Source organism: Pieris brassicae, chromosome 8 (genome assembly GCF_905147105.1).
Source record: "Pieris brassicae chromosome 8, ilPieBrab1.1, whole genome shotgun sequence".
Classification (NCBI taxonomy): Eukaryota; Metazoa; Arthropoda; class Insecta; order Lepidoptera; family Pieridae; genus Pieris; species Pieris brassicae.
Window position 1 is genome coordinate 1942210 of NC_059672.1, and position 26263 is coordinate 1968472.

The window sequence follows — 26263 nt, forward strand, 5'->3', positions numbered from 1 at the left end:
TGGACCAGATCCAGGAGGTCGAGAAGAGACAAGTTAAAACAACCCATAGCCGAGGTGCATGCACAATGCATGCTGATGAATTAATGTCATTAATTTGGATGAAGAAAAAGTGCAAGAGATTTATGTCCGTAGTATGTGTTGGTCACTGCCCACCCCTTCGAGAAAAAGGCATGATGAAAATATTATAAAAATTAAAACAAACGATCAATAAAATGCCATGGGAGCGCGCACTTACATTACTCTGGAAATTAAATACGACGTATAAAACTCTTTGGTGATTCACGGAGTTCGTTCGAAATTCAATTTACTATGGCAAACAAGCCATCGTAAATTGAATGTGACACAGCAACAAGTGTGACAGTGACAATGACCATCGAGTGACACTTATTAACTGCGCTGGTAAAATAAGATGAGTTTAAGAATAGTACTTGATAGATATACTACTACGAGTACGGTTGTGGGCTGATAAATTAGAAAACCATTTGAGATACCTCTCTAATGTCTAATACGTAATTTTTTGCTTAAGAATAGGAAAAGATTTCGTAAAAAAATCTAAAATTAGAAGTGCAATTGAAAGTCCATTTACTACGTAAATATTTTTAGATCGAATAAAATATTGCAATAATTATTCCTTGCATACTGCTATGTGATTCTTCATATGTTAAGTACATTAATAATGTTAAGTACATTCTCCTATTCCCAACGTGAATCCAAAGCAAATATAACAAATAAGTAAGGTATCTACTTATAAGAATAAAAATGTAAAAGAATAGAATTAACTATAATAAAGCATACCTGCTCACAACATTGCTGTGCCTAACCAAGGTCCTTATTGTAATAAATTATAACGTATTACGTGTAAGTTATAAACATAAGGAATGTAATAAATATTTTACTTTGACTTTGACATTGACATATAGTTAAGGCATGGTATTTTTTATATAGTACATGGAAATGTTGCGCAAAATTTGAATGCCTTAGTGATTTTCCCGCACAGTAATTTGTTTTTGACAAGAGGACCCTTCGATTCTGCCTCAAAGCATGTTTACAAAGCCGCAATAAAATATAAATGTCTTTGAATTTATCTGCGAATTCAGGCTATTACTAGTTTGCTGTAACGCGATGAATGGCACTGTAATGAACAGCACACCCACTCTAAAATAAAAAGGCGTGGGTGTGAATTGATTTTCTATCTCCCTGTGCGATTGCCAGCCTACGCCAATAATAAACAGTGTTAGTTAAGCGTCACCTTAACCAAAAATGTATGTTTAAATTAATTAATTTATTTCCGAATCTGTAGGATTTAATTTAGGCTAACATTATATAATATAAATATAAATATAAAAACAATTATACTAAACATATTGCCAAAGATGGAATACGTAACATTTACAAAATTGTTCAAGGATGTCAGCAATAAATATTATTCAAAGCATTTAACCGAGTAATACCTAATTCGGTTGTGTTGTGTGATTTTTTATCATAACGTTTAAATAGATAAGCAAAACTATAGGTAAATAAATGTTCTTGTAACTATGGCGCTATCAATTTAGAACAATGTTAGGAAACTATGTAAACTGTCACTTGTAACATAGTCTGTGTCAGTAGTGGTTCTTCGCTAAACTTCATAACGAAAATACGTACGTATAATTACGTACTTTCTGACGTTCGTAAGTGTACTTGTGTGATGATGTTTCTATTTTATGATGTAGAGGTACCAAGTCCTAACATAGAATTCCATCAACACTTCTACATCTACGTCTACTCTTACGGTCTTATACTATTTGCTGTTTAGATTAGCCAACTTCGACAATTTTTATAAAATTTACTGATGTTTAAACACAGCAATAAATGAGGACAGTTACATGTGTGTAACACACACACTGTGTGTACAGTTCCCTCTCGAACCAACGACCTCTGCGATGAGAGTCGCACGCACAAGCCACGAAACGGACACTGCTTTTATGTATAATTAATACGATACACTAATCCCTGACGGAATTTACATTAAACACGTAACAAAATAATCTCCAGCATGCAAGTTTAAAGCTTATGAAAATGGACAAAAATGTTTAAAACATGGATGCTATGTCGTAAACAGATTTCGTTTAAAATTAAAGTAAAAAGGACAAACGGGCTCACCTGATGTTATGTGATACCGCCGCATTAAATATGATAATGATAATAATCCAGTGGCGCTACAACGCTCAATGGTTTTTGCCTTCAGATTGGATCCGTTTCTTGATCATTTTTATTTTACAAAGAAGTAGGGGCTCGGCCTTGTGTGTCTGACTCATGTCATCGATGTGAGACATGCCGGTTTTCTTATGTCTCTCTTCATCGTAGGAACAGAGAAAGAAATCTCATTGTTGCCGTGACGCATGTGACATACGTGTTCCTCTCATTAATTCAATGTGGTTTGAATCCAAAGCTCTGATTAGACTTAAATAATTATAATAAAATTAATATAAATAGATATTTATTTAATTGTATCAGTATATTTGTTAAAATACTATCATAAATATTATATTGTTTGGTTAGTTTCTTGTCCCTACCAAGGAATTCGAAGCCATGAATGACAAAAATAAAAGACCAGCATACGAGACTCCCAAAAAGAGCACTCATCGCAGCCCATAGACTCCAATTTTTAGTGGAAGCATTGCCGGCCTCGGAGCTGTTGAAATGAGGTAGTAGGGATCAACTCAAACAATTCTTCAGACCACTCACCGTAGTACACTTTATAGAAAACTCGAAGAGACGCAATGTCTCCGCGTAGAGAAAGAATCAGTAATTCTGACATATAACCTGATAGTAACATGTATTTTTTAATTAACTTCATAATTATATATAAAAATATCTTTCCATCGTAGATATTATTAATATTATGAGGTAGTGTAAAGTCAACTAATCTGTTGATAATATAAAAAAGGGGTTTTGCGTAAATTTATACATGTAAAACTCCAAATAGAAATCTAAGAATTTAGATTTAGTAAGCCAGCCATTTCCAAGTTTACTTTCACTCGTATGTCTGAAAACATGTTCTATGTAAACGAGAATGTAATGCCCTCAGAATTGTCAATTGATTTAAAAGAATTATTGCCGAGACCCGACCTCTAACTTAGGAGAAAATTTTCCCGAAAATTTATTATCCTCGAGATTGTTTTGTTTTCACTGTTTTCTTTTAGCGATTTTCATTTGTTTTTAAGGTAAAGGGCTATTTGGAGGTAGTGAAATTCCTAATAGCTCATGACAACTAGCTCATGACCATCGAAATAAACGGGGAGATTTCCAATAAGACGCATTAAACATAGACACTAAATAAGTATTATATGTTTTTTTATTAAATAGACTAAGAGGTTTAATAGGGGGGCAAATGAGCCTACGAGACGGCCAAAAAGGGGAGCTGTCGCCCAAGGTTACCCATGTTAGTGGGTACGTTGCCGGCATTTGAAGTATTCTCTTTAAAATAAGAGGTTGTATTTCCCAGTGAAGGCCCCCATCGGGAGTCGATTCCACAGTTCGCTAGTTCGCAAAAGAAAATATCTTGTGAAGCGGACCGTGGAAGACTTTCAGCCATCAAGGTGATGCGTATGATTTCAGTTAATACGGCATACGGCAATGAAACGAGGCGAGAGTGTTCCCATCGTCTAATTAGGCGGTTGATATTGAGATAAGATCTTATATTTGTATTGTTTTGCATATTACAGGAGGCAAACGGGCAGGAGGCTCACGTGATGTTAAGAGATACCTCGCTCTTGTGTGTCACATTGCCAGAAGGCTCGCAAGCACGCCGGCCTTTTAAGAATTGGGACGCTTTTTCACGCATTTTCATCTCTATAAAAGACGTGAAGTGAGCTTCTAGTGCCGAACACATGTCGTCGCTTATAGGATTTAAGACATGCCGGTTTCCTCACGATCTTTGCCTTAATGTGTTATTTACGCACAAAGGTTAGCAGTGACTCAAAACAATTTGGGTTAAGAATCGCATGCTTAAGCCTTAAGATTTAAAGCTTTATACATTCTCTTATAATATTAAACAACATGTCCTAAGCTGAAACGGAAAGTATTTATATTGTACAACAATAGTTTCATTATAAAATGTAAGTGTTATATAGAAATTATAGTCAAGTAACGTTAACAATTCAAAAGGAAGGGACTGCCCACGACACAGGGAATCCTGGGGGCTAGTGCACATTCTTTTTAAGTAAATATTTTTGTATGTGTAATGAAGGCTTTTCTTTCTTTCTTTCTAAACGAGACAAGACTGTACATTTTGTTTACTCAGGCATTCTTAGTTTTATATGTGTAGCGATTTCCTAAATCGTCGCAGTTACGCCCCGAGATATATAATATAGCCAGACATATGAACTCTCTTCAACTGTTACATTGCATTCATTCGTTACATAGCAATAAAAAAATATTATTTTGCTTATATTCTATTGTTGTACGCGAGTCGTTAATATATATTAGTACTAAAATCCCCAGGATCAAGGAACTGTAAACTTTCATTGCAATGGAACTACTCATATTGTATATATTTAAAAAACAAAGGACTTTTAAAGTAATGTTCATATAGCGCTTCCTATTTACGAGTTACTCTGACATAATGTTACGTATAAAAGCAGCACTCTACTTGATGAGACGTGATAGCTAAATATATATAGTTCGCGGATAGATATATATATATATAAATAAATACAAAAATAGCCTATATTCGAGAAGCCTATAAAGATTACATTAAGTCTATGTTATTATATATATATATATATATATATATATATATATATATATATATTTAATATTAAACGATTCCCGACGGAATGAAGGCCTCCAAATTCTTCCATTTGTATTTCATATTTGCTACGATTTTCCAATCATTCCCCGCTATCGTTTTTATTTCGAACCCAATTGAACGCACGAAAACTTTTACAAAAATCGGTCCAGACTTTAAGGAAGAGTTTAAATACAAGTACCGAAGATATATATTAAGATAATTCTGGTTTGGTGGATCTAGAATGAGCTAGACTATTAGCCAGGTCTTATTAATGGACCAAATGTACGTTTAAGAGCGGCAACTGAATCTTCACTACTCTGACACTGCCACTTAATTCTACCTAGAGGAAACTTGAAGAACCAGTTTGTTGCACACACACTTACATTTACACACACAGTTACACTATTGACATCTTTATATGTTCGAAGGGGAGTTCGCAGTATCATGTGTATTGGATATTATTATTTTTTTGTTTTTCATGATATCGTATTGGTTTAATAATGTAAGCATAGTGTATGTATTTTTTAATAAATAATATTAAAGATAAGGTAGTGGTAAGGACTCTTGGTTCTGATGTCACGTGTTCAAATCAATTGACTTGCAGTCTAAATGTGTCAGGCACAAGACCTACCTACAGGTCTTTTAGGACACATAAATCTAAGGCATACAATAGAATTGTTTTACTATTATTAGCTCACTATGAAACAGCTCTCAAAAGATAGTGAAACAGTTGACGGTTCACTGTTTATTGACGGTTTTATTCATATCGATAAAACTGCGTACTTACTGTGTTTACGAATACTACATCTGCTTTTTGTATTTTTAGAAATAGTTCAACACAAATAACTTATTGAATAACTGTAAGTATATTTCGTGCTAACGAATCTTAAATCTTTATACATTTTGGTACCGTTTAAATGTTTAAGCAATCTATTGGAATAACAATAAATTTTCATTCATAGACAAAGCATCTCTACTTAATCACTAGATTTTTTAATGTTACAGGTAGACATGCAGGAGGCTCACCACCTCGTGATGTTAAGTGATACTGCCGCCCATGGACACTCTTTTCTTGAAGGCCAATTGGTTCGGAAATATTTCAGTGGGCAGCTGGTTCCACATAGTGGTGGTGCGTGGCAGAAAATGCCTTAAGAAACGCACAGTTGTGGAACGAATTCATACGTTAAAATAAATATTCGTAGGTCGTACTACCAATATGTCAATGCCCTCAGTTTAAATTCTTCAAGATATAAATTATTCTTTGCTATATATCATTCTTTGCCTGCCAAGATCAGAGCTCTGTGTTTTAAAGGAAGGCAAGAGTTATAGGTATTCTGATTCTGACAGTACCGGTGACCTCAGCTGGGGCCTTAGTCAAGATGCCTTAACAGTTATGTATGTCGTCGAAAACTAAATTTGTATGAGAATTTATCGGCACAAACTGTCATTTTCATACAAATTTAGTTTTAGACTTTTTACATGCACTGTTAAAGCGTTTGTGTTTTCCTAGCTTAACATATAAGTCTGTGAGGAAATGTGGCCGGTATTAAGGTTATTTTTCTATTGTTTAAATTATTTTTCATTTATATATAGTAACCTGGTGTGACCTATGGTTGCTTCTGTATTAATTCGGACGTAGCACGATGTCTGTCGTATAGTCTAACGTTGTCTTTGGTAAATAGTCTTTTAAATGCAAAAAGATTTAGAAAACGTGTGGTTTTTTTTGTAGATACACAGCGTACGCGGTTTAGGCATTATTATTCTTGTATTTTTAATATTTTTCACACCTCGGGTTACACTATCGTAATTTTTTACAAACATCTTACTAATGGTGAGTTTTTAAAATCAGTTCTGTAGTTTTAGAGTCTCAATGCAAAAAACTCAAAAGAAATACATATTTACTGTTTACAATATGTATTATTGTAAATAATAAATATTTGTATACAAACTATATCACAGAGGTTGGTCGCTTTATCTTTTAGTCAAGCCTGACTTTTAATGATCTTTTACTTGAAATAATACTAAACATAAAAAGCGTTACATTTCTCAAGTTTACATTTATGACATTACTATTAAATTGACGCGATTATTACCCTTCAAATGTTAAATTGTAAGCATTAACAGCTGGTAGGCGGAACGAAATTAAACCCAAATTGACGAATACCCAACGAATAAAGTTTAATTGGATCCTTTTAAAACTTGAACTCCTGAGGTGTTTCAATTTTCTACTGTGTTGTTACGTATTCTGCCACATTAGTTTTTCCCTCAAATGGAATTTGTAATTGGAATACGGAAAATGACAGCGTAGTTCTATTTTTGAACTTGAAACAAATGATTTTTGTTGCTACACAGAAGGGAAGTAGGTATAAATTCAGAATGAATTTAATAAATTAATTTGTTTTCCAATTCTATATTTAACTTTTAATTTTCGAAGACTCGTTATGCTGAAATAAATCTGTCTGAATAATTTGTAAAGTTAACCAAATGTTTTTTCGTGTACACAAAATATATCACAGTATTTTGAATACAAGATTTTAAGTTTGTCATCCGTTGTTAACTAAATATCAATAAATAGATTGTTTTAGATATTTGAGTTCAATTACAATTTATCAGCTACCAAGGGTTGGGAGAAACATAATTTACAATACAATATTTACATATTATTTTGTAATTGTTGTATAATTTATCAATATTAATATTCCGAATGTCAATGTCATTTCAATACTAATGTACTTAATACATAGATTATTATTCCATTAAAATAATAACCCAAAACAAAAAGGAACCAGTTAAAATGAATTTTTCTATGTTAAAATTCCCTTCTGTGGAGTTTTTTTAAGGATATTTCATAATTATTTTTTAGGCGCGTAGGACTTCTATAGTCTATTACATATTCCGTTATTAACTGACGTATAACATCATGTGTCAGCTTTAGCGTCATTGCTGCAATCGCATTTCAAATGATAATAGTCTTGAGCATTGTCAATTATTCTGTGGTAATAAATTTATCGCTCATTTAGATTTTTGCTCTGTGCATTCAGAGTTCGAGTCAAGTACGTAATATTTTTGCTAATAAAGAACTATTGAAAAACGAGGCATTTCCTCTTAAATCCTAAAACGGTTTTTAATACATTTACGTGGTTGCTCGTGCTTAATAAATAATTTAAAAGCACTCCCAACAATAGTACATATTGTAAATTAAATAATAAATTATTGAGTGTTTGTAAATATAAAGCTCAGGTCGCTGTAGTTGTTAAATTTTCCTCTATTTTACTCTATAGCGCCGAACCAATAAAAATGGATCGACGCTTTCGGAATGTGGTGCTGAATACGGATGAACCGTATCCCCTAAAGAACACATTATACCAATGTCAATTCTATGGAATCTGCATGTCAACAAGAGGCGTTCAACAATTTGTCTCCAGAGAGTAGCAGTGGCGACCTTAAACATAAAATTGACCAGCAAAATCGAGGAATAGAGACCAAGGGGCAGCTCAACATGCTAGCCCAATCAGGTATCAAAAAACCTGGGGACTAAGGTCTAGGTAATTCTCCTTGCTGGACATCGTCAGCAGTAAGCGAGCGGAAGAGATCCTAAATTACGTACCTGTTTTGTTATGTTGACAATCGATAAAAATCCTTTGGCGCTACAACCCTTGGCCTCTGAACGCTGAATATTTTTCGTGATTATTTCTAATAAGCAACACATATGCCTGACATACACCGTTGAATTTACGGCTTATAGGCGTACATAGATAACTCCATTGGCGCACAGGGTTCAAACTTACGACTTCAGAGATGAGAGTTGCACGCTCAGGCCACCATACCAAAGCTCGATGTGACAATACAGTCACGTTATTATAATTCAACAGTCTTGATACCATATTTATTTATTGTATAAGTGTTCTTAATATAAAGGAAGTTGATGTGGTGGAAACACAAACTGTGCACAGTTTTTCTATCCACCAGGACGTCGAACATAATTAAAACATAATTAATCATACCTTCAAGGTATAATTGATAAAATTGATAAAACTGATAAAATTAAAGGTATTTAATTAAACGTATATTACTACGGCTACGCCGGTTTTCTTTTAACACATAACAACAACATGGTAACAAAATAATTCGAACTAAAACACTATTTAATTTAATTTAATTCAATTCCCTTTGCATTTGTTTCATATAAAAATCAAATTTTATTATCAACAAAACTCTGTTATGACTTTTATGATGGTGCCGATAATTGAACTCACGATTTCAAGATGTATTTTTAACTAAATTGTATACTTTTGCAAAGTGTTATAACTTTTTTATTTAATAAAATAAAACGATAATAAATGGCCACGTAGTAGATCAGAAATACCCTTTTTATTCCAGTTATAACGGTCCGTTAAACTATCGTTCATCCGTCCGTAACGTTGGATCTAGTTGTCTGGTCCAAATGCCATTTTCACACAATTTTGTTAAAATATTTTATTTATCAAATATCGTAATGAATTTCATTACTTCTCAAATACTGAATGGTTTTATTACAGTGATTTGACGATATACATCGGTAACGGAAGATATTTATAGAATAAGTATAGAACGAAAGTCGAATGTATTTTGCTTGGTACGATCGAGACATCTCAGTACTAATAAATATGTTTGAATTTTTCGTAGCTAGCGTTGTTTTAATGGCGTACTCTGATATTTGTGTTTCGATTCTGTTAATACAATATTTATTTTCAGGTAGGCAATTATGTTTGTGCATACAGCAATGAAAATCTAAAAAATTTTTTAATTTATTTCTGGTAAGTCATATCATATCATATTATGTATGTCACTGAATTTCTGTTAAACAGCTGGTTCGATTTAAATAATTTTTTGTATGCGTTTCTGTGGCGACCTGGATTGTTTATATTCAGTAAAAAATTAGCAAGGCAGATGGCGCTGCAGTCGGCACATTCATACATTGTTTAATATCCTTATCACTTGAAATATTATGCAATACAACGTCTGTCGGGTCCCCTAGTATAATATATATTCATCAGTAACTTTACTTTATTTTAAAATAATAGGCAATTACGGTGAACATAAAATTTCTAAACAATAAAAACAAAAAAGGTACAAATCATCAATTTAACTTATTAATTTGCCTAATGCGAGTTCAAACTAAACATAAATAGTATATAAATCCCGGGATCACTCACTATTTTATAAAATTAGCATTTTGCTAAATATTTTTGTCCCTTGAGATATAAAGATAAACTTAAGACAAGGCGGAATGGTTCGAGGACTTCAGCTTAGACAAATTTTTAATTATACAAGTTTTAAGCAGATACCAGCCATTTGAGAAACCAGAAAATTGCTAAAGAGATGGAGTTTATAAATAATGCTTCACTACAGTTGTTATAATTTAGAATATTTATCTAAACGTACATTTAAATGTGTTTTTACAACTGAAATTACGAGGCAATTTAAAACAAAATATGTTCGTGGCTGTTAATTTTCAATGGCCATTAACAGAACGAATAATCTGCAGTTCAACTGCTGAAAATCAAATTGTAAGTGTTTATTGATATCATGTACACACAGTTGTATAAAACTTTCTTATAATACAAGAAAATAATTATATAATATAAAAAAAAATATTTTAAAATATACACGCTTTCGCCCGCGAGAAAGTATGTGTTTTGGAAATATTATCAAACATCTTAAATCTCTCTTTATATTTCAGCCAATTTACTTATATTACAAGAATTAGACTATCTATCACAAACTCTAATATTGTGTGTACGATAAAATTATTAATGTAGTCGAATTTAATATTGTGATGCAACTGCGGGGAGCAAAGACCGAGCGACCGTTTGGTGTTCTAAAGTCTCGTTCATTCGCCTGAATGAAATAATTATTTTTTGTTTAGAGAAACCTTACTGCTTACTTAACAATAACACACATTCACATTATATGGTTTCCAGACTTAACAATAATATGAGACAGAATGCATGTAGGGTGTGGTGTGTAATTGTGTGTGTAACTGAAGACTGTGTGGTATTATTGTCTTTGGTTAACATAGCTTTTACACATTCACCGTGACCACGCACGCTGAAAACACGCGAAACGTCGGAAAAATTTAAAATTATGTAAATAATTATAAGTTTATGATAATATAAAGCTTAAATCCGGTTAAAAAAATGTTTTCTTTGAAGACTGTGTGTTAAAAACCGAATATTATAAAAAATAAAATATTATACGAAATAATGTTTAGAAATAAATTTAAAAAAATATTCTCATATGGATGTCTGAAATTCGAATGACAGACGTGGCAAGGCAGCGTAAACGGTAAATGCAATTTCGCCTACGCAGCAGTCCAAAGTGATCATTACTGAAACAAATGACGCCCAAAACATTCGGGGCTCCATTCAGTTATCTACGGAGATTTGGCAAACATCCAGGCTAAGTAAACATCACGAGATATATTCTCATATAGCACGTTAATAAAGATCTATTCATTAGTCAATGTATGATTGTTAAAATTACACCAAATCGGATCAAACTTTATTTGTTACTAGTGGACTTGACAGACATCCTGTACAAACGTCTTAAATACAAAAAATTCAAACTAAAAAAACAAACAAAAATATCTAATTGTAAATAAATTGAACCGTTCTCGAATCCACTGGAACCAGTCGTTTAGGAGGAGTTTCATTGCAAATACAGAAGATTGACATATACAAAAAAAACTAAAGACAATATTTTTTGAAGCTGGATTTGAAATTGGGAAAATTAAATTATTTTTGCTGCCATTTAAGCGTGTCTTGCTCATCCTGAATATAAAGGTAGGTATAGAAAGGTTTTTCGGATTTTAAGTTTTTAGTTTAATTTTTATATTAATAAGTCTTCTATTCTATTAGAATTAAGTTACTGTAAAAATATGAAATAAATATATAAATGTTTGTTTAATATTACAATTATACATTTTTCTCACCGTTAAACCTTTCCTGAACTTCCAACAAAGATTTCAAGAACATAGACTTTTAGCGAGACACAACCAACATACCTTAGACCGACCTACAGACGTCGATCGTCAGACACAGTCGGCTTCTTGCCAATTGAGAAAAACAAAATAATCATGAGACAAGACATTGTACATCGATAGTTAAGCATACTTCTGCTAACAAAATACCAAATATATTTTTCATCTGACTTTTCATACATTTCATTAAAACCATCCTCTGTTTTGGCGTGAATTGCGTACATTCTTCCGTATTTATAATGTCGCAAGAGGTATGTCTTTCACTCTGACAGAATAGAAACACTAGTGCTATTGTTACCATATGGGAAAGAATGCGTTTTCCCCTCACCGATAAAGGCTTGTTTAGTAGTGTTTTAAATTTTTAACCCATAAACTTTAATACAGCGTAAACAAATCAAAAAGCCTAGGGACTGTGGACGCACAAGATCGGACGGAGAAGCGGAGGTTTACGCGTTTTCGTTGTTAAAATCACATTATTCTCAAATATCAGATATACTTAAAATATAATGACATCTGTATGTAAGGATGTCAGTGACAATTACTATATTGTGACAGTTGAGGCCTTTACGGCTTTATCACTAAGAATTTAACTCTAGTTGAGAGATTTTAAATTAAACGAATTATGATCGATACTTTTACTTGTGGCGGCGTCCATGCGTCGAGTTGTCTTTCTCCCTAAAATATGGTGACGGGGCTGATGGCTGGCCATGTATCGTACTCGTGAACGGGTGGTACATGTGGTGATGCACTTGAATTCGTGTATGCGGTGATGTTAGTTACTTTGACTATGTATTTGCTTGTTTTTCCCACTTGAATGTAAGTGCGTGCTACTATTTCACCATGCCTCCTGCTGATAGAGGACAAATCTTTTATTTTTAATTTATTTTATTATTATTAATTACTTAAAATGTCATGTGGAACATGGTGTAATGGTTGCAGCTTACAAACGTTGTGTAATACAAAAAAAACCTGGCTATTAAAAGGAGTGGCGGAGAGTTTATTGCCAGTTCTTCTCTTCCGTTCTACGCCCTTGATTTGAGACCTGGCAGTAGATGTTAAATGAGAAGCATTTCATATATATTTATATGTACATTGTGTTACCTATATGAATAAATGATTTTGAATTCTTGAACTGTTCAAAGACCAAGCAAAATATATAAATCTTTTCATATTTGAATTTCATTCTAGAATGCAGTACTAATCTCTAAAAATATATTTCTTATTATCTATGCCAACACCACTGTCTATGCAAAGATTTTTCATACATAATAATGTTCCGTGAACGATCTGTTCCATCTTAGAACGCTCTTGCAAATATTCTTATTCTAGCAATTCCATGCAACACGCGGAAATATGAAAACTCATTTAGATTTGCACTTAGATTATGTATTAATTGCTTTATTAGGCTATAAGTACGACCTTATAATTAAGGATACAGTACTTTTAACATACCGTGTATGGTTTACCATTCTGACGTAATCTGACATAAATAATTTGATTGTTACCATATTTCGAAATTTGCATGCCAAGTTGATTGAGCAGTTAAAAAAATATCTCATTTAACACTTTCAAATAAGTCATTATTATTAAAATAAATTTCAACTTAATCTAAATATAATTATTACTAGAAAGGTAGCGTCAGACATATACTGATGGTCTACCTATCTGTAAATAAAATAAACTTCTTTTGATTTTTTATAGGAACTTCTGATTGATTCTAAAGGCAAACTTTGGTATTTAGGGAGTGCTTGCCTTGTTATTTTTCTTGCGACCGTCCGATGGAGATGGAGTTAGATAGTGTTTCATTTTTATTTAAATACTACATGTATTTAAATAATAGCGTTCCGTGCCTAATTACTCAAAATTATTTTTATTTCACACGGAATATAACTCAGGAACTAAGCTACCAAAGCGGTAATAAATCAAACTCTTAAATGTAAATCATTGGTAAAAAGTGTCTCAAATCTTATCGTCAATAAGAATAAAGAACTTTTATCTTCCCACGTTTAATAAAATTCATTATGCCATTGAGACGGGGTTGAAAAGTTCAATAAGTTGTAAATTGTGGAAAGAGTCTCCGGAATCACGAACTTTTCACTCTATTTTATGGTAAAACATGATCCTTGGGGCTGGCAGCTGAAGTGTTTAATATTATATTACTAGTTTAGGACTTCCTTAAAAGGTTTTCGAGATTTCTGTATGTACGTTTGGAAGGTTTCCTATGTACCCAAATTCACTACACTAAGTCTAGGAAAATACCTTGCCGAATACTTAGACATTGCTATATGGCTTAGACGAAAAAATGTAGGATTATTAAATGATAACTACTTTAAAGAAAATTACCTTAAATTAAATTGAATTAAAACGAACTATCACCATTCAACACGTAGAAAACGAAATACAATAATCTTTATGGGAAAAAACATAAGACTATCATATTCCAAATGTAATAAACTCGCTACCAGCTGTACTTCTTACTAAAAAAATATTTAATTTAAATTTAAAAAATATAGAATTCTGCATAACAAACATTGTGCTAATCAGACATCATCCTTCTTTAATTCTTGTTCGAATATAGGAATATATCCTGTATTCGAATGAGAATTCTCGTCAAGAACAGGTGTCTTGCATCGGCTATCTATGGAGCGTCAATGTTTCAATTGGTTTGTGACGTTTTGCGTGCAATTTTAATGGTTTAATAGTTACAATGCTATAGTGTATATGTCACTGACCTTAGAATTTAAGTTAATTATTTAAATATATTCGACGTCCTGGTGGACAGAACAACCCAAAAAAGTATTTTCTATTTAAAGTTATGTATACAATACAAAAAACTTATATAACTATACTTATAGAAATATTACATGACAGAACTATGGTTGTAACAAAATCAATCCAACAAGATTACAATTATTCCGTGATTTATTAAAACCAAGTAAAAAAATATTTAAGTATTTCCTTTTCTATATTAACAGTAACTTAATACGAATACAATAGAAAAGTTATTAATATGAAAAATAAATTAAAAACATAATCTAAACAAATAAAAACTAAACTAAATCTTTTCATAACTAATTATAAAAATAATGCATTTCTTGTGAATTCCGCCAATGCGCAAGACACGCGTAAATAACGCTTCTCAGAGTAGGTCAGGGTCAGGCTCAGGGTCGGTTGTCTCTCTCAAAATATAGAGAGGGGGCCGATAGTCGGCCATACTTGTGAACTTGTGGTGACTGGTCGGACTCGAATTCGTATATGCGGTGATGTTAGTTATTTCACCTATGTATTCGCGTGTTGTTCCCGCGAGAATGTAAGTGTTTGCTCCTATTTCACCATGCCTACTGCTGGTAGAGGACAAATCTTTAGTTTTTATTATTAACTATCAATTACTTAAAGATGTGGAACATGGTGTAATGGTTGCACCTCCTTACAAACATTTTGTAAAACAAAAAACTTGGCGTTTAAAAGAGTGGCGGAGAGTTATTGCCAGTTCTTCCCGTCTGTTCTACGCCCTTGATTTGAGAACTGGTAGTAAATGTAAAATTAGAAGCATTTAATATGTTTCTTTATTGACATTTTGAATTTTAATTCTATACATTTGGCGATTTTATTGTAAAGGAAGTATATTTCGGCTGATGTTATTGTATTTAGAGTAGCTTTAAGTTCTAAACGCTTGCTTAAAATAAATATCCTTTTATATTTAGAACGCTGTTAGTATATCTATAAAAATAGTTTACGACGTGCGCTTATTTAGTCAAAATAATGGTTGACCGTTGACCAACTAACGATAATAGCAACATATGAAAACAACAGTTAACTCATGCACATTACTGTTAAAATTAACTGTTATACCTATTTCGTTAAATAGAGCAATTTATACACAATCTGGAAACTTATGACATTTATTTTTCAACTTCTGCCTATTTAACAAGTCATACAATTCAATGGATTTATAAAAATATAGGTCCAACGTTAAATTTGTGCTGGATGAGAATCGTGGAAGGTCACTAACGACTTCTGGCACCAACTTCAAGTCTTCGTCAACCTCTTTTTTCTACGAATTCTGGGTATCTACTGGCTGAGAAGTCTCTAATGAGCAACTTTAGGAGTACTGCCGATACACCCTGATCAAGACAGCAGATCAAGCGTTGCTGGATGGATAGGCCCTTCGAAGATATTCCAATTATATCCCCTCAGTGTCCCCCAGACACTTGATTAAAACCCGCAAAGAACCCGGAAGGGTAGCCGGCCCGAACCTGGCGTCGTACAATTGCAGATGAGGCAAAGAGAGACGGAAAGACTTAAAGGCAGGTGAAATACAAGGCTCAAGAACGCCATGGAGACGCAGTATGGACGTCATCTGCCCCATCTAAGGGTTATAGGACATTAAGTCATGTAAGTAAATGGGTTTATAAGTACGTATATATTCCCAACGTCTGCTATCTTTGTATGCATAACTACTGCTTCTGATAATAATAAAATTAAATCTTCAGTGTTACCTAGGTATATAAGGTATATATAAGATAAGTATATTAATTAATTAAATTTTTTTGACGATTTGAAATATCCACATATGCTTGTACTTAAGCTACTCTGATGATGTAGTTCAAAGATTATCGGGGTATTTTTGACATCACCTTTCACCCACTAAAGTATTTCCAAACCACTTTAACTTAGGTAATTCTTACCAGCCATCTAGCAGTATGAGTGTCCATGGGCGGTGGTATCTCTTAACAACCGGTGGTATCTCTTAACCCGCCAACTCCTTAACCAAATGTTCCAAAAAAAAAACAGCATTTTTTTCTTTTATTTAATTTAACCATAATCAAAATCAAAGTTAAGCCTTTAAGATGAACGCATTGAATTGATGCCGTTCCATAATTATTTTCAGTTTAAAATTATTGGTACAAAAAACGTTTCGTTGTCGGTTGAAGGGGTGAATGAACTTTTAAAGAATAGGTGTTATAGATTAAATGTAAAAATTGCCCCAGAGCAGTCAAGAGATGGAAACAATATGCAATTTATCACTCAAAGCCGACGGCGGTTTAGTACTGAGAAATGTATGGGACCCAAATTCGATATAAATGTACACCAAAATTTTTCGCAATGGGCGCTTTTAAAGGTAATTTATTATAATCTTTTTAGTTAGGACGTTCTTATTTTAAAAATCTCGATCTTTTTATAGTTTTACAGCGTGCCAGACGTGTATGTGTATTTAAATGTATATGTAATAAATGTCAGGAGTATCTGTATAGCATATGTAATGTATGTATTAACAAGTATGTGCACTCAATAACTAAATATACCTAAGAACCTAACAACCCAACGAATACCTAAGTCCTACAGATATGATCAAAGGTTCAAGGTGGTGGGATTATCATAAAGCTATCGGGCAGGCTCACTACGATAATTGAGGGCTTGAAGGAGTCTTCGCCTTCTTGAGAGGAAGCGATTTTGAAATCTTATTACATCTTAAATACAACTTACACCCATTCGAATATACTATTGTGAGCTGTTGGAGTATCGCGCTGCTTCAGCTATTAAAATTTGGACAACCATATGTCAGCAGTTCAGCACAACCATGTGTGGCAGAACTTCAAGTGAAATCAGAACAGTTCGTTGCTATTTTTAATGCTACTGGCAGAGGCAAAATGGTTATCTCCCAAACTGATGACAAGCGACACATATAACTTCAAAAAAATATTAAACTTTGACATATATATATGAAGTTCATCAGGTCATCTAGTAAATAATAACCATATAGATACATTACTAAACTTACCGGTAGCATGAAGCTTCCTTAATGGGTCCACGATGGCAAAATACCGATCAGCTGACAACGCAGTCAGGGTGAACACTGATACTCCAATACTGACATCTTTAGCAGCTTCCGAAAGGCGACATACTGTGTCACCCCAGGGCCAGGATTCCAGAGTGTAGACGATAGAAGTGAAGGGCACGCAGGTGATGATGACCAGAAGATCAGCCAGTGCCAGCGACAGTATGTACCTGAAATGATTCAGTTTTAACTCACACAATTTTTTTTTAGTGTTGGCCTAGTACTTTAAGTGTGCGACTCTCATCCCGTATATGAAGTCGTATGTTCGATTCCTAGCGCTGCACCAACAAAGTCCTGTGGACTTCCAGTCTATTTGCGCATTTTATAATCACTCCAAAAAGAGGATGATCTCCTGCTTGCCTGTTAGATTGACAAATGATGATAAAACACATACAGAAACCTGAGGCTCAGATCTAAAAACGCTGTAGCGCCACCGATTATTTTTGAAGTTATACGTATTTTGGCGTGTTAGGGAAAAACGATGAGAGTACATTTTCACGATCCGCACGCACACCGTCACAAAAAACCGTCAACATTTTAAAATAGAAAAATGTTCATTATTTCAATTATGTAGAAATATTTTTTGTGATATTTCAATATAATTTATTTAACTAGATAATGCGTTATTATACATTTTCAATGTATTAAATACCTTTTTTCTATTGTTATTATAGTTTTTTCTACAAACGTAAAATAAGGAGAAATATAAAAAAAATAAAAATATAAAGATGTATAACTTCTAACACAAGTACATAAGTACACATACATGTTTTTTATTTATTTATATGAATTTATAAAGAATAACTGACTTCAACCTCATAGCATTCTGTACATCGGTTTAAGACATACTAACACATACCATCGTAATATCTACACACGTAGGTGTTATCCCGAAATAGTCACAGATCTCCACTTGCTACACTCCCGACATATGAACATTTCTCGCTGTATTCACTTTCATGGTGATTTTGACTCTAATTGATTGATATATAAACCCAACAAGATTTATCATACATTGTTGAAATGAATCTATTGTTTACATCTCTCTGAATGTAAACAAAACAAATGCTACCGATAATAAAATTGTTCGGCGTATTTTGTTTACCAAGTGATTTATATTGTTGAGCAAGCCTCTTGATTTACTTCTTGGGTGTTTTTAACATTGAATTATGTCTGTATGAGTTTATTCCTTACAATATTACAAATATTTTATCTTAGAATCGAAATACTAAAAGGATGTTGAAGTGTCTGCTCATAGTTAATAATTCGTTCAAAACATGACGAATCTCCGATCACAATCGTCCGATACGCGGTCATCTATCTTTATATTGGTGTATTTTCCTTAACCGAAATCTATTATTAGCCTAACTTTTTAGTTAGTAGTATAGTTAAAGGCACATTTGGAAAGAATCTTGAAAATTATCTACGAAAGAATCAGTTAATAGCTAATTGTATAACAGCGGCGTTACAATTCACTATGAACTTTTGATGTAAGTTGTAAGAAATATTCAAAATAAAAATGTTTGAAAAAAATATTTGCATAAAATAAATTGACGATTTTATAATTTACCATAATTTTCTGGTCTAGACAGAAGTTATTAGAGGAAACTTTTTTGGAAATTTTGTAAAGCTTCCCTACCTTATTATTTGGGTCTTATACAATCACGAGGGAAATGTAAACTAATATATCACTATATATACACATATATAAATGTTTAATTGGAAAGGAGATACATTCTTTTTCGTGTGCCTTCTTTAATATTGTCTTGATCAGTGTTTACATGTTTTAATTGCTTTGATTTGTTCCATTACTTCTGTCCAAATAACTAACTAGTCTTAACATTTGCATTGCCTCATGCTTAGCTTATCTGATTTTTTTATAACTGACAGTGGTTGCCTGGCAAAGGTCGCTTGAAAGTAACCAACAGTCTCCTTTTAATTACATACTACCAGAACCCATACTTAAAAAAAAAATCGGTTGTCTGTAAAGTCGGTTTACTGACGATAATTGAACGTGACAACGTCATAAGAAAATACTGATGGAATTGTTGCATTTTTCTAAAGAAAGTTGTAATTTTATTTGTTTGATAGATATTTTGTATGAATATAGAGAAGTAGGGACACGAAAATCGTTGTCACGTCAAAAACACAGTGGTGCTACAACCTCTGGGCCTCGGATTTCTGTACCTGGTGTACCAAGTCAGTGTGAGCAGCCTTCGCTGCCTAGTAACGTATGCAAACGTATAATGTTAGATTTTATTATTATCGGCACGCAACCAACGTAATAATCACGAAATATGTTATGAATGCTACATGTTATCAAGGAAATGAATTTGTGGAATAGTTTTAGGAAATCACACAAATGCGTGTTTTGATTGAAAGTTCTATATGATAACTTGATCTAATCTATAGATATATAAACATATATTATAGTTAGGATCTTTGTGTGTTTCTATTAACTACGACTTCTAGCCATACACACGAGAATGTAAGTGCGTGCTATTTCACCATGCCTCCTGCTAATGTCATGTGGAACATGGTGTAAACAATGCTTACAAACGATTAAAACGAGTGGCGGAGAGTTTATTGCCAGTTCTTCTCTTCCTGTCTTCGCCCTTGATTTGAGAACTAGCAGTAAATGTAAAATTACAAGCATTTAATGTATATTTCTCTTTTTTTGACGTTCATAAGTGTACATTATATTACCTATATGAATAAATGATTTTTGACTTTGACTTTATATGTGTATTTTTCCGTTTGCCCATACATTAGTCCACAGAGTTCACACGAACTCGTGTCGAATTTCACTAGCTTAGCCACTAACATTAGCACTACTTGAAACAATTCTTTATCAAAGCCCGCGTACTTACTGTATTGCGTACCACGTACTACTATGTAAAACCAGCAACCCAAGTGTTTTCGAACCAATACAACTTAGGGTCCTTCAAGAGTTTACCAATTCTTAAAAAGCCGGCAATGTACTTGCGAACCTTCTGGAAATGTGAGTGTGTCTAGGCGGTATCACTTTGGTGAGCCGTGCTTTGCTATATAAAACAAGAAAATGTGTGCATGTACTAGTGTAGTACACGTAAGAAGTGAAACTTCTTAATTACGAATGATCTACTATTAGGTCCTTACATATGAAATGGGCGTATTTCGTACTGGCCACTTTAATCACGATGTTCTCCTCTTTGGTAAGGAATTCCAAATTCAAATTTGTACTCGTGTATTTGTGCTTCGATGACCGTCATTCATGTTTTTTTCTGTTTGTGTTAATCCTTTTTCCAAAATGGAAACCTTAAAGTATCGCTTTACGAGTACGAGTTCCGCCGTGGCACTAGTGCTGCGGAAACGACTCGAAGGGTGAATGATGTGTATGGCGGTCATGTTGCAAAAGAAAACACAGTTCATTTTTGGTTCCAACGATTTCGTTCTGGAAATTTCGACCTGCAGAACAAGCCCCGTGGACGGCCTGAGACTCAAGTTGATAATGAATTATTGAAGGCTATTGTGGAAGCGGATACATCGCAAACCACGTCCATGTTAGCTGCAGGCTGCGGTGTTAGTGATAAAACTGTTTTAATTCACTTGAAGCAAATTGGGAAAACTAAAAAGCTTGAAAAGTGGATACCTCACGAATTGACTGAAGCAAACCGGCAAACGCGCGTCGACTGCTGCGTTACATTACTGAACCGGCACAATAATGAAGGTATTTTAAACCGAATCATTACCTGTGATGAAAAATGGATTCTTTACGATAATCGGAAGCGCTCAGCGCAATGGTTAGATCCTGGCCAGCCAGCCAAATCCTGCCCCAAGCGAAAATTAACCCCAAAAAGTTACTTGTAAGCGTTTGGTAGACTAGTGCCGGTATTGTTCATTGCAGGTTTCTCAAATCTGGCCAGTCTATTACGGCTGATGTCTATTGTCAACAATTGCAAACCATGATGGAAAAGCTAGCGGCTAAACAACCTAGGCTGGTCAATCGCTCCACGCCACTGCTACTTCACGACAACGCTAGACCACACACTGCACAACAGACGTCTACCAAATTCGAAGAGCTTCAATTGGAATGCCTAAGACATCCTCCGTACTCCCCACACCTTGCTCCAACAGATTACCATTTTTTTTTAATTTGGACAGTTTCTTGCAAGGGAAAAAATTTAACTCTGAATGAAATCGCCTTCACAGATTTTATTGATTCCCGTTCGACAGGTTTTTTTAGCAAAGGGATCAATGAACTACCTATGAGATGGCAAAAGTGAAGAAAACAATGGTTCATACTTTCATTAAATATATTATATTTAAAAATATTCGACTTTTTCTTCCTCCCATACAAAACCCCAATTTCATATGTAAGGACCTAATATATACAACTTTACAGAAATTGGTTAAATAAAGTTAAATTAGATAAAGTTTAACAAAAGGCTTTTATTATCAGAGATATGAATACAAATAATACAATTATTACATTTTACCTAATTACTATGATTATTACAGAATTTCATTAATTGTAATATAATTATTACTATCATTGCTATCGTTATTATGTATTTTTGTTATTAATGGCTTCGAATATCTTCGAATCAACCATGGTAAGGACAATAAAAAGATGGCGCGTAACGGAACAATGTGACGCGTAACCGAAAAATGTGACGGTAAATTTTTTTCCAACGCCGATAAAGAAGTTTCACTTCAAAAAACGATAAAAATAAATGTATTGCCTTTATGACTCTCATTTGCATAAACAAGATTATACTAGAAGTTCCGTACATGAATGTATATTAACTTACGTGTTTGGAACATTGCGCATAGCCTTGTGCCGTACAAACACGGCAACAAGTGTCCCATTGCCCACAACGCCGATTATGAAGATAAACGCGAATAGTATGGGTACTATGTAGGTCTCTGGTCGCTGCGAGTACGGCTTATAGCTCTCTGTGTCGTTGAAAATGAGGCTGTCATTGTAGTCATCCATTTTGCATGATCTGTGAACAAAAAAACAAATGAGCAGATGTTCTTAATTCGAATTTGAGTAAACTTCATACACTTTCGGCTACTGAAATACAATTCGACAAAAAGTTTCAACCCTTTTATAAAAACTAAATTATTCTAATTGTAATTCAATTAAAATCTATCGATAAATAACACATAGATATGTTTCTGTTTATAACAATGTAAACACAATTCGATATAAATATACGAAAAACTACTTTAATTAAAAGAGTTTTTATAAGTAATGGTCTCTATGGCGAAAGCCGAAGAAAATTAAATTCAAAAAATAAAAATTAAATTTGTTATCCCAATACAAACGTGTATGGTAGTATGGTGTTTGTAATCAAACTCCTTCGCAATGGCTCGACCGGTTTTCATGATATTTTGCGTGTATATCGGTTAGGTCTTCGAATCGGACAACATCTATTTATAATCGACCTAAATGTTAAGGGTGGGCTGGGCTAAATATAGATTTTAGTTTTTATTTTAATTTGTTTATGATACAGCATACAAAACTGCAACCCTTAATTTTCACCCCTCTACCATCAACCCCTATGTTCTATTTGTTGTTTGTAATTAAAAACTTTTGACTCGAAGCCTTAGGTTTATATAGAGAAAAATTCACAGAAAAACCTAAAAAGTTTTGATTCCCGTAAACCTTACAGTCTCTGGAGTAGCATCGCAAAATGTTTCATGATGTTATGTACTAAAAAGTTAGGCTAAGTAAAATCACATTAAGGAGGAAGGAAGTTCTCGGGGGCAGCTAATACATATATATATATAGTATATACTAGCTACTAACTGGTCTTTTATAACGAAATTTTATTTCATAGTACTCTTCTATTATATCTTCAGAATTAAAAAATAATAATTACATACTTTAGTTTATGAATTCCGTATTGGTGTAACGTAAGTCGATAACATATAAAAATCTGGTGGAAAAGTGTTTGTGGTTGAACTCTAAATTGGCTTTTAACGTATTTGAGAGATTTCTATGTAAAGTACGTTTTGTTTATTTCCATAGAACGCCTTGTCGTGCAGGCAAAGGTAGAAGGCACTATACCGTGCGGAAGGTGACCTTCGTTGGACTGACCAGATCAAGTCTACTGTAGGAGTTTCACTATATAAGTCCAGCAGGATGACCTCTAATAGACAACGTTAGAACCAGCTGCCCACTAAGGTATTTCCGAACCAATTCAAATTAGGCTCCTTCTTGAAAGGCTGCCTTCGGGCAATGTGTCCATAAGCGGCGGTATCACTAAAACCATCGTGATGTACATCACACCTGCCCCATCTAATACTATTACTAAATAGCGATAACGACCGCTCTGCCAAGAGAAGAGAGGTGCAAGTACGGGCTTCGGCCCTAGGAATCCTTCACAGATAGAGTTATCGGCACGTATTGTATCTTAGATATTCGAAATTTAAAAATATTATATCTGCTTTGGAATAAATAAATAACGTCTAGCATTTTATGGCATTGCACATTCTCTGTGAATAATCTACGAGTTTCCAGCTCCAGCATATTACAGTTGGATTTAGATATATGCGGCTTTCGTCCATGCCTTTGGGACTGGAAAATAAAATATTACAGTGAATTAAATATTACACATAGCGCACATGTATTTTCATAAAGATGGCGTTGGACACACTATTGATTAATTAATATAGACTTTTGGGTTACATTTGTTTGAGATGGTTTCATTAATTACAAATTGTATTGATGCCAAAAGCATCCTATTTGGTACGTTTGAAAGCAAACGTATTTCAAAATAGGTTCCATTATTCAGTCAGATTTGTGGTGTGTATGAATTGGGTTAGGAGAGGGCAAGGTCTCAAATTGCATTGTTATTTTAACAATATAAGCTAGGGATAGATAGGGATGTAATGCTCTAACTACTTAGATAATTTGTGTGTGTACAAAAATCGATAACATGAAGTATAGTACTTCAGTAACTATAGTCAACATTTTAGTTTTTATGAAGTTACTTCTTTGGCGTAACAAGATAAAAATCTTTCCAAAAATTTCATCTTTCGCCTTCTTCTTCCATACTGTTCTACTTATTTATTTTGAACCCAGAACTTCTTTATATTATACATATGGATAGATAGTGTGGTTAATTTCGTATATTTTTTTGTTATTTGTTAATTCATGTATATATATATATATATATACACATATACATATAAATATGAAATTGGCGTATTTCGTACTGCTGCTACCAAATTAGAAGAGCTTCAATTGGAATGTCTAAGACATCCTCCGTACTCCCCGGACCTTGCTCCAACAGATTACCATTTTTTTTGTCTAAATCGCCTTCACAGATTTTATTGATTCCCGTTCGACTGGTTTTTTTAGTAAAGGGATCAATGAAGTATGAGATGGCAAAAGTACATAGAAAACAATGGTTCATACTTTGATTAATTAAATATATTATATTTAAAAATATTCGACTTTGTCTTCCTCCCATACAAAACGCCAATTTCATATGAATATATATATTGTAAATAGGCATGTTGCTATTTTAATTAAATAATTTCAGAGTCTATTTATTTTCTATTTTCCGTTCACAAAGTCCTTATTAATTGTGAACTCGTTGCATTTTCAAGTTAATTCCTGCAACTCCGTTCAACGTGTTCTAGTTAAAACATCAAGGAAATTTAAACTTTAGTTATATTTAGCTTTTATTTCTATCAACACTAATTAATGTTTAATAACGAGTTAACCTAGTAGTTAGATGGGTGTCCTCTTAATACAATTGACTACTGTATACTTATAATCTCACAACGAAAATTGTTCATAGGTCATTCGCCTATAAAAACATATCTTCATAGAAAAAATCATATAAATAAATGAATGGCAAAATATGTTTCTGAGCTAAAAACTCGAGGATAACATTTCGGAATAATATTTAAAAAAAAGAACAGCTTTTGTTTAAATGGAGTCTTTATAGTAGTTTCAAAAAAGGTAGCTTAAGAAATAAAATAATATTAGGGCGAATGGAAGACCGCGTGGTTAAGAAAAACACATCGTGATCCATATCGATATGTATGAAAATTCTTCTCCTTTTAATATCATGAAACTAACTTTAAGATTGCGTGGTAGAAGCCATCAACAACAAAGTTGGAACCGCTATCGTTACGGCGCTCAGGCCGAAACATTTGTTTCACCACTGGCTCTGGATATCGTAATCATCTAGCGGAATGAAATATACTTTTTAACCTAATCTCATTTATATCAAATATACAAATATATATTATTTTCGTGTCTGTAACAAATCTCCTCCAAAACGACCGATTTCTATGAAATTTTTCGTTTCTTTTTTCATTGTTTTTCCCTAATATTCAGCCTTTTGCCAACCTACACTACACTACTTGCCTCTACATTCAATTATTTATAAGCTAGGTCCTAGGAGCCAGGTTCTAACTAATGAGCTAGGTTTGGATATCCATAGTTTACACTTACACTTTGAAATCAATTTACTTTTAGTTTTTTTTATAATTTATGAACTAATTCTTGTCTATGTACCAATGTGTGAATGTTTTATAAAATTGTTAATATTAAAAATAAATGACAAACAATATTAGTACATTTCTCGCGTAAGTAATATTATAATCAAACGCGATGTTTATA

The 26263-nt window shown here is 33.4% G+C and overlaps 1 protein-coding gene across 2 annotated transcripts in view; it reads right to left on the reverse strand.

Moving 5' to 3' along the window:
- The window catches only part of LOC123713471 (neuropeptide CCHamide-1 receptor), a 132741-nt gene that overhangs the window by 42995 nt on the left and 63483 nt on the right, over positions 1–26263 (reverse strand). For both annotated transcript variants that reach the window (XM_045667149.1, XM_045667150.1), the window contains exons 2-3: positions 22428–22622; positions 17578–17804 (exon numbers count right to left, since the gene is read on the reverse strand). In XM_045667149.1, coding sequence (XP_045523105.1) covers positions 17578–17804; positions 22428–22612 — 412 coding nt within the window. In that variant the 5' untranslated portion in view covers positions 22613–22622. The remainder of the gene's footprint in view (positions 1–17577; positions 17805–22427; positions 22623–26263) is intronic.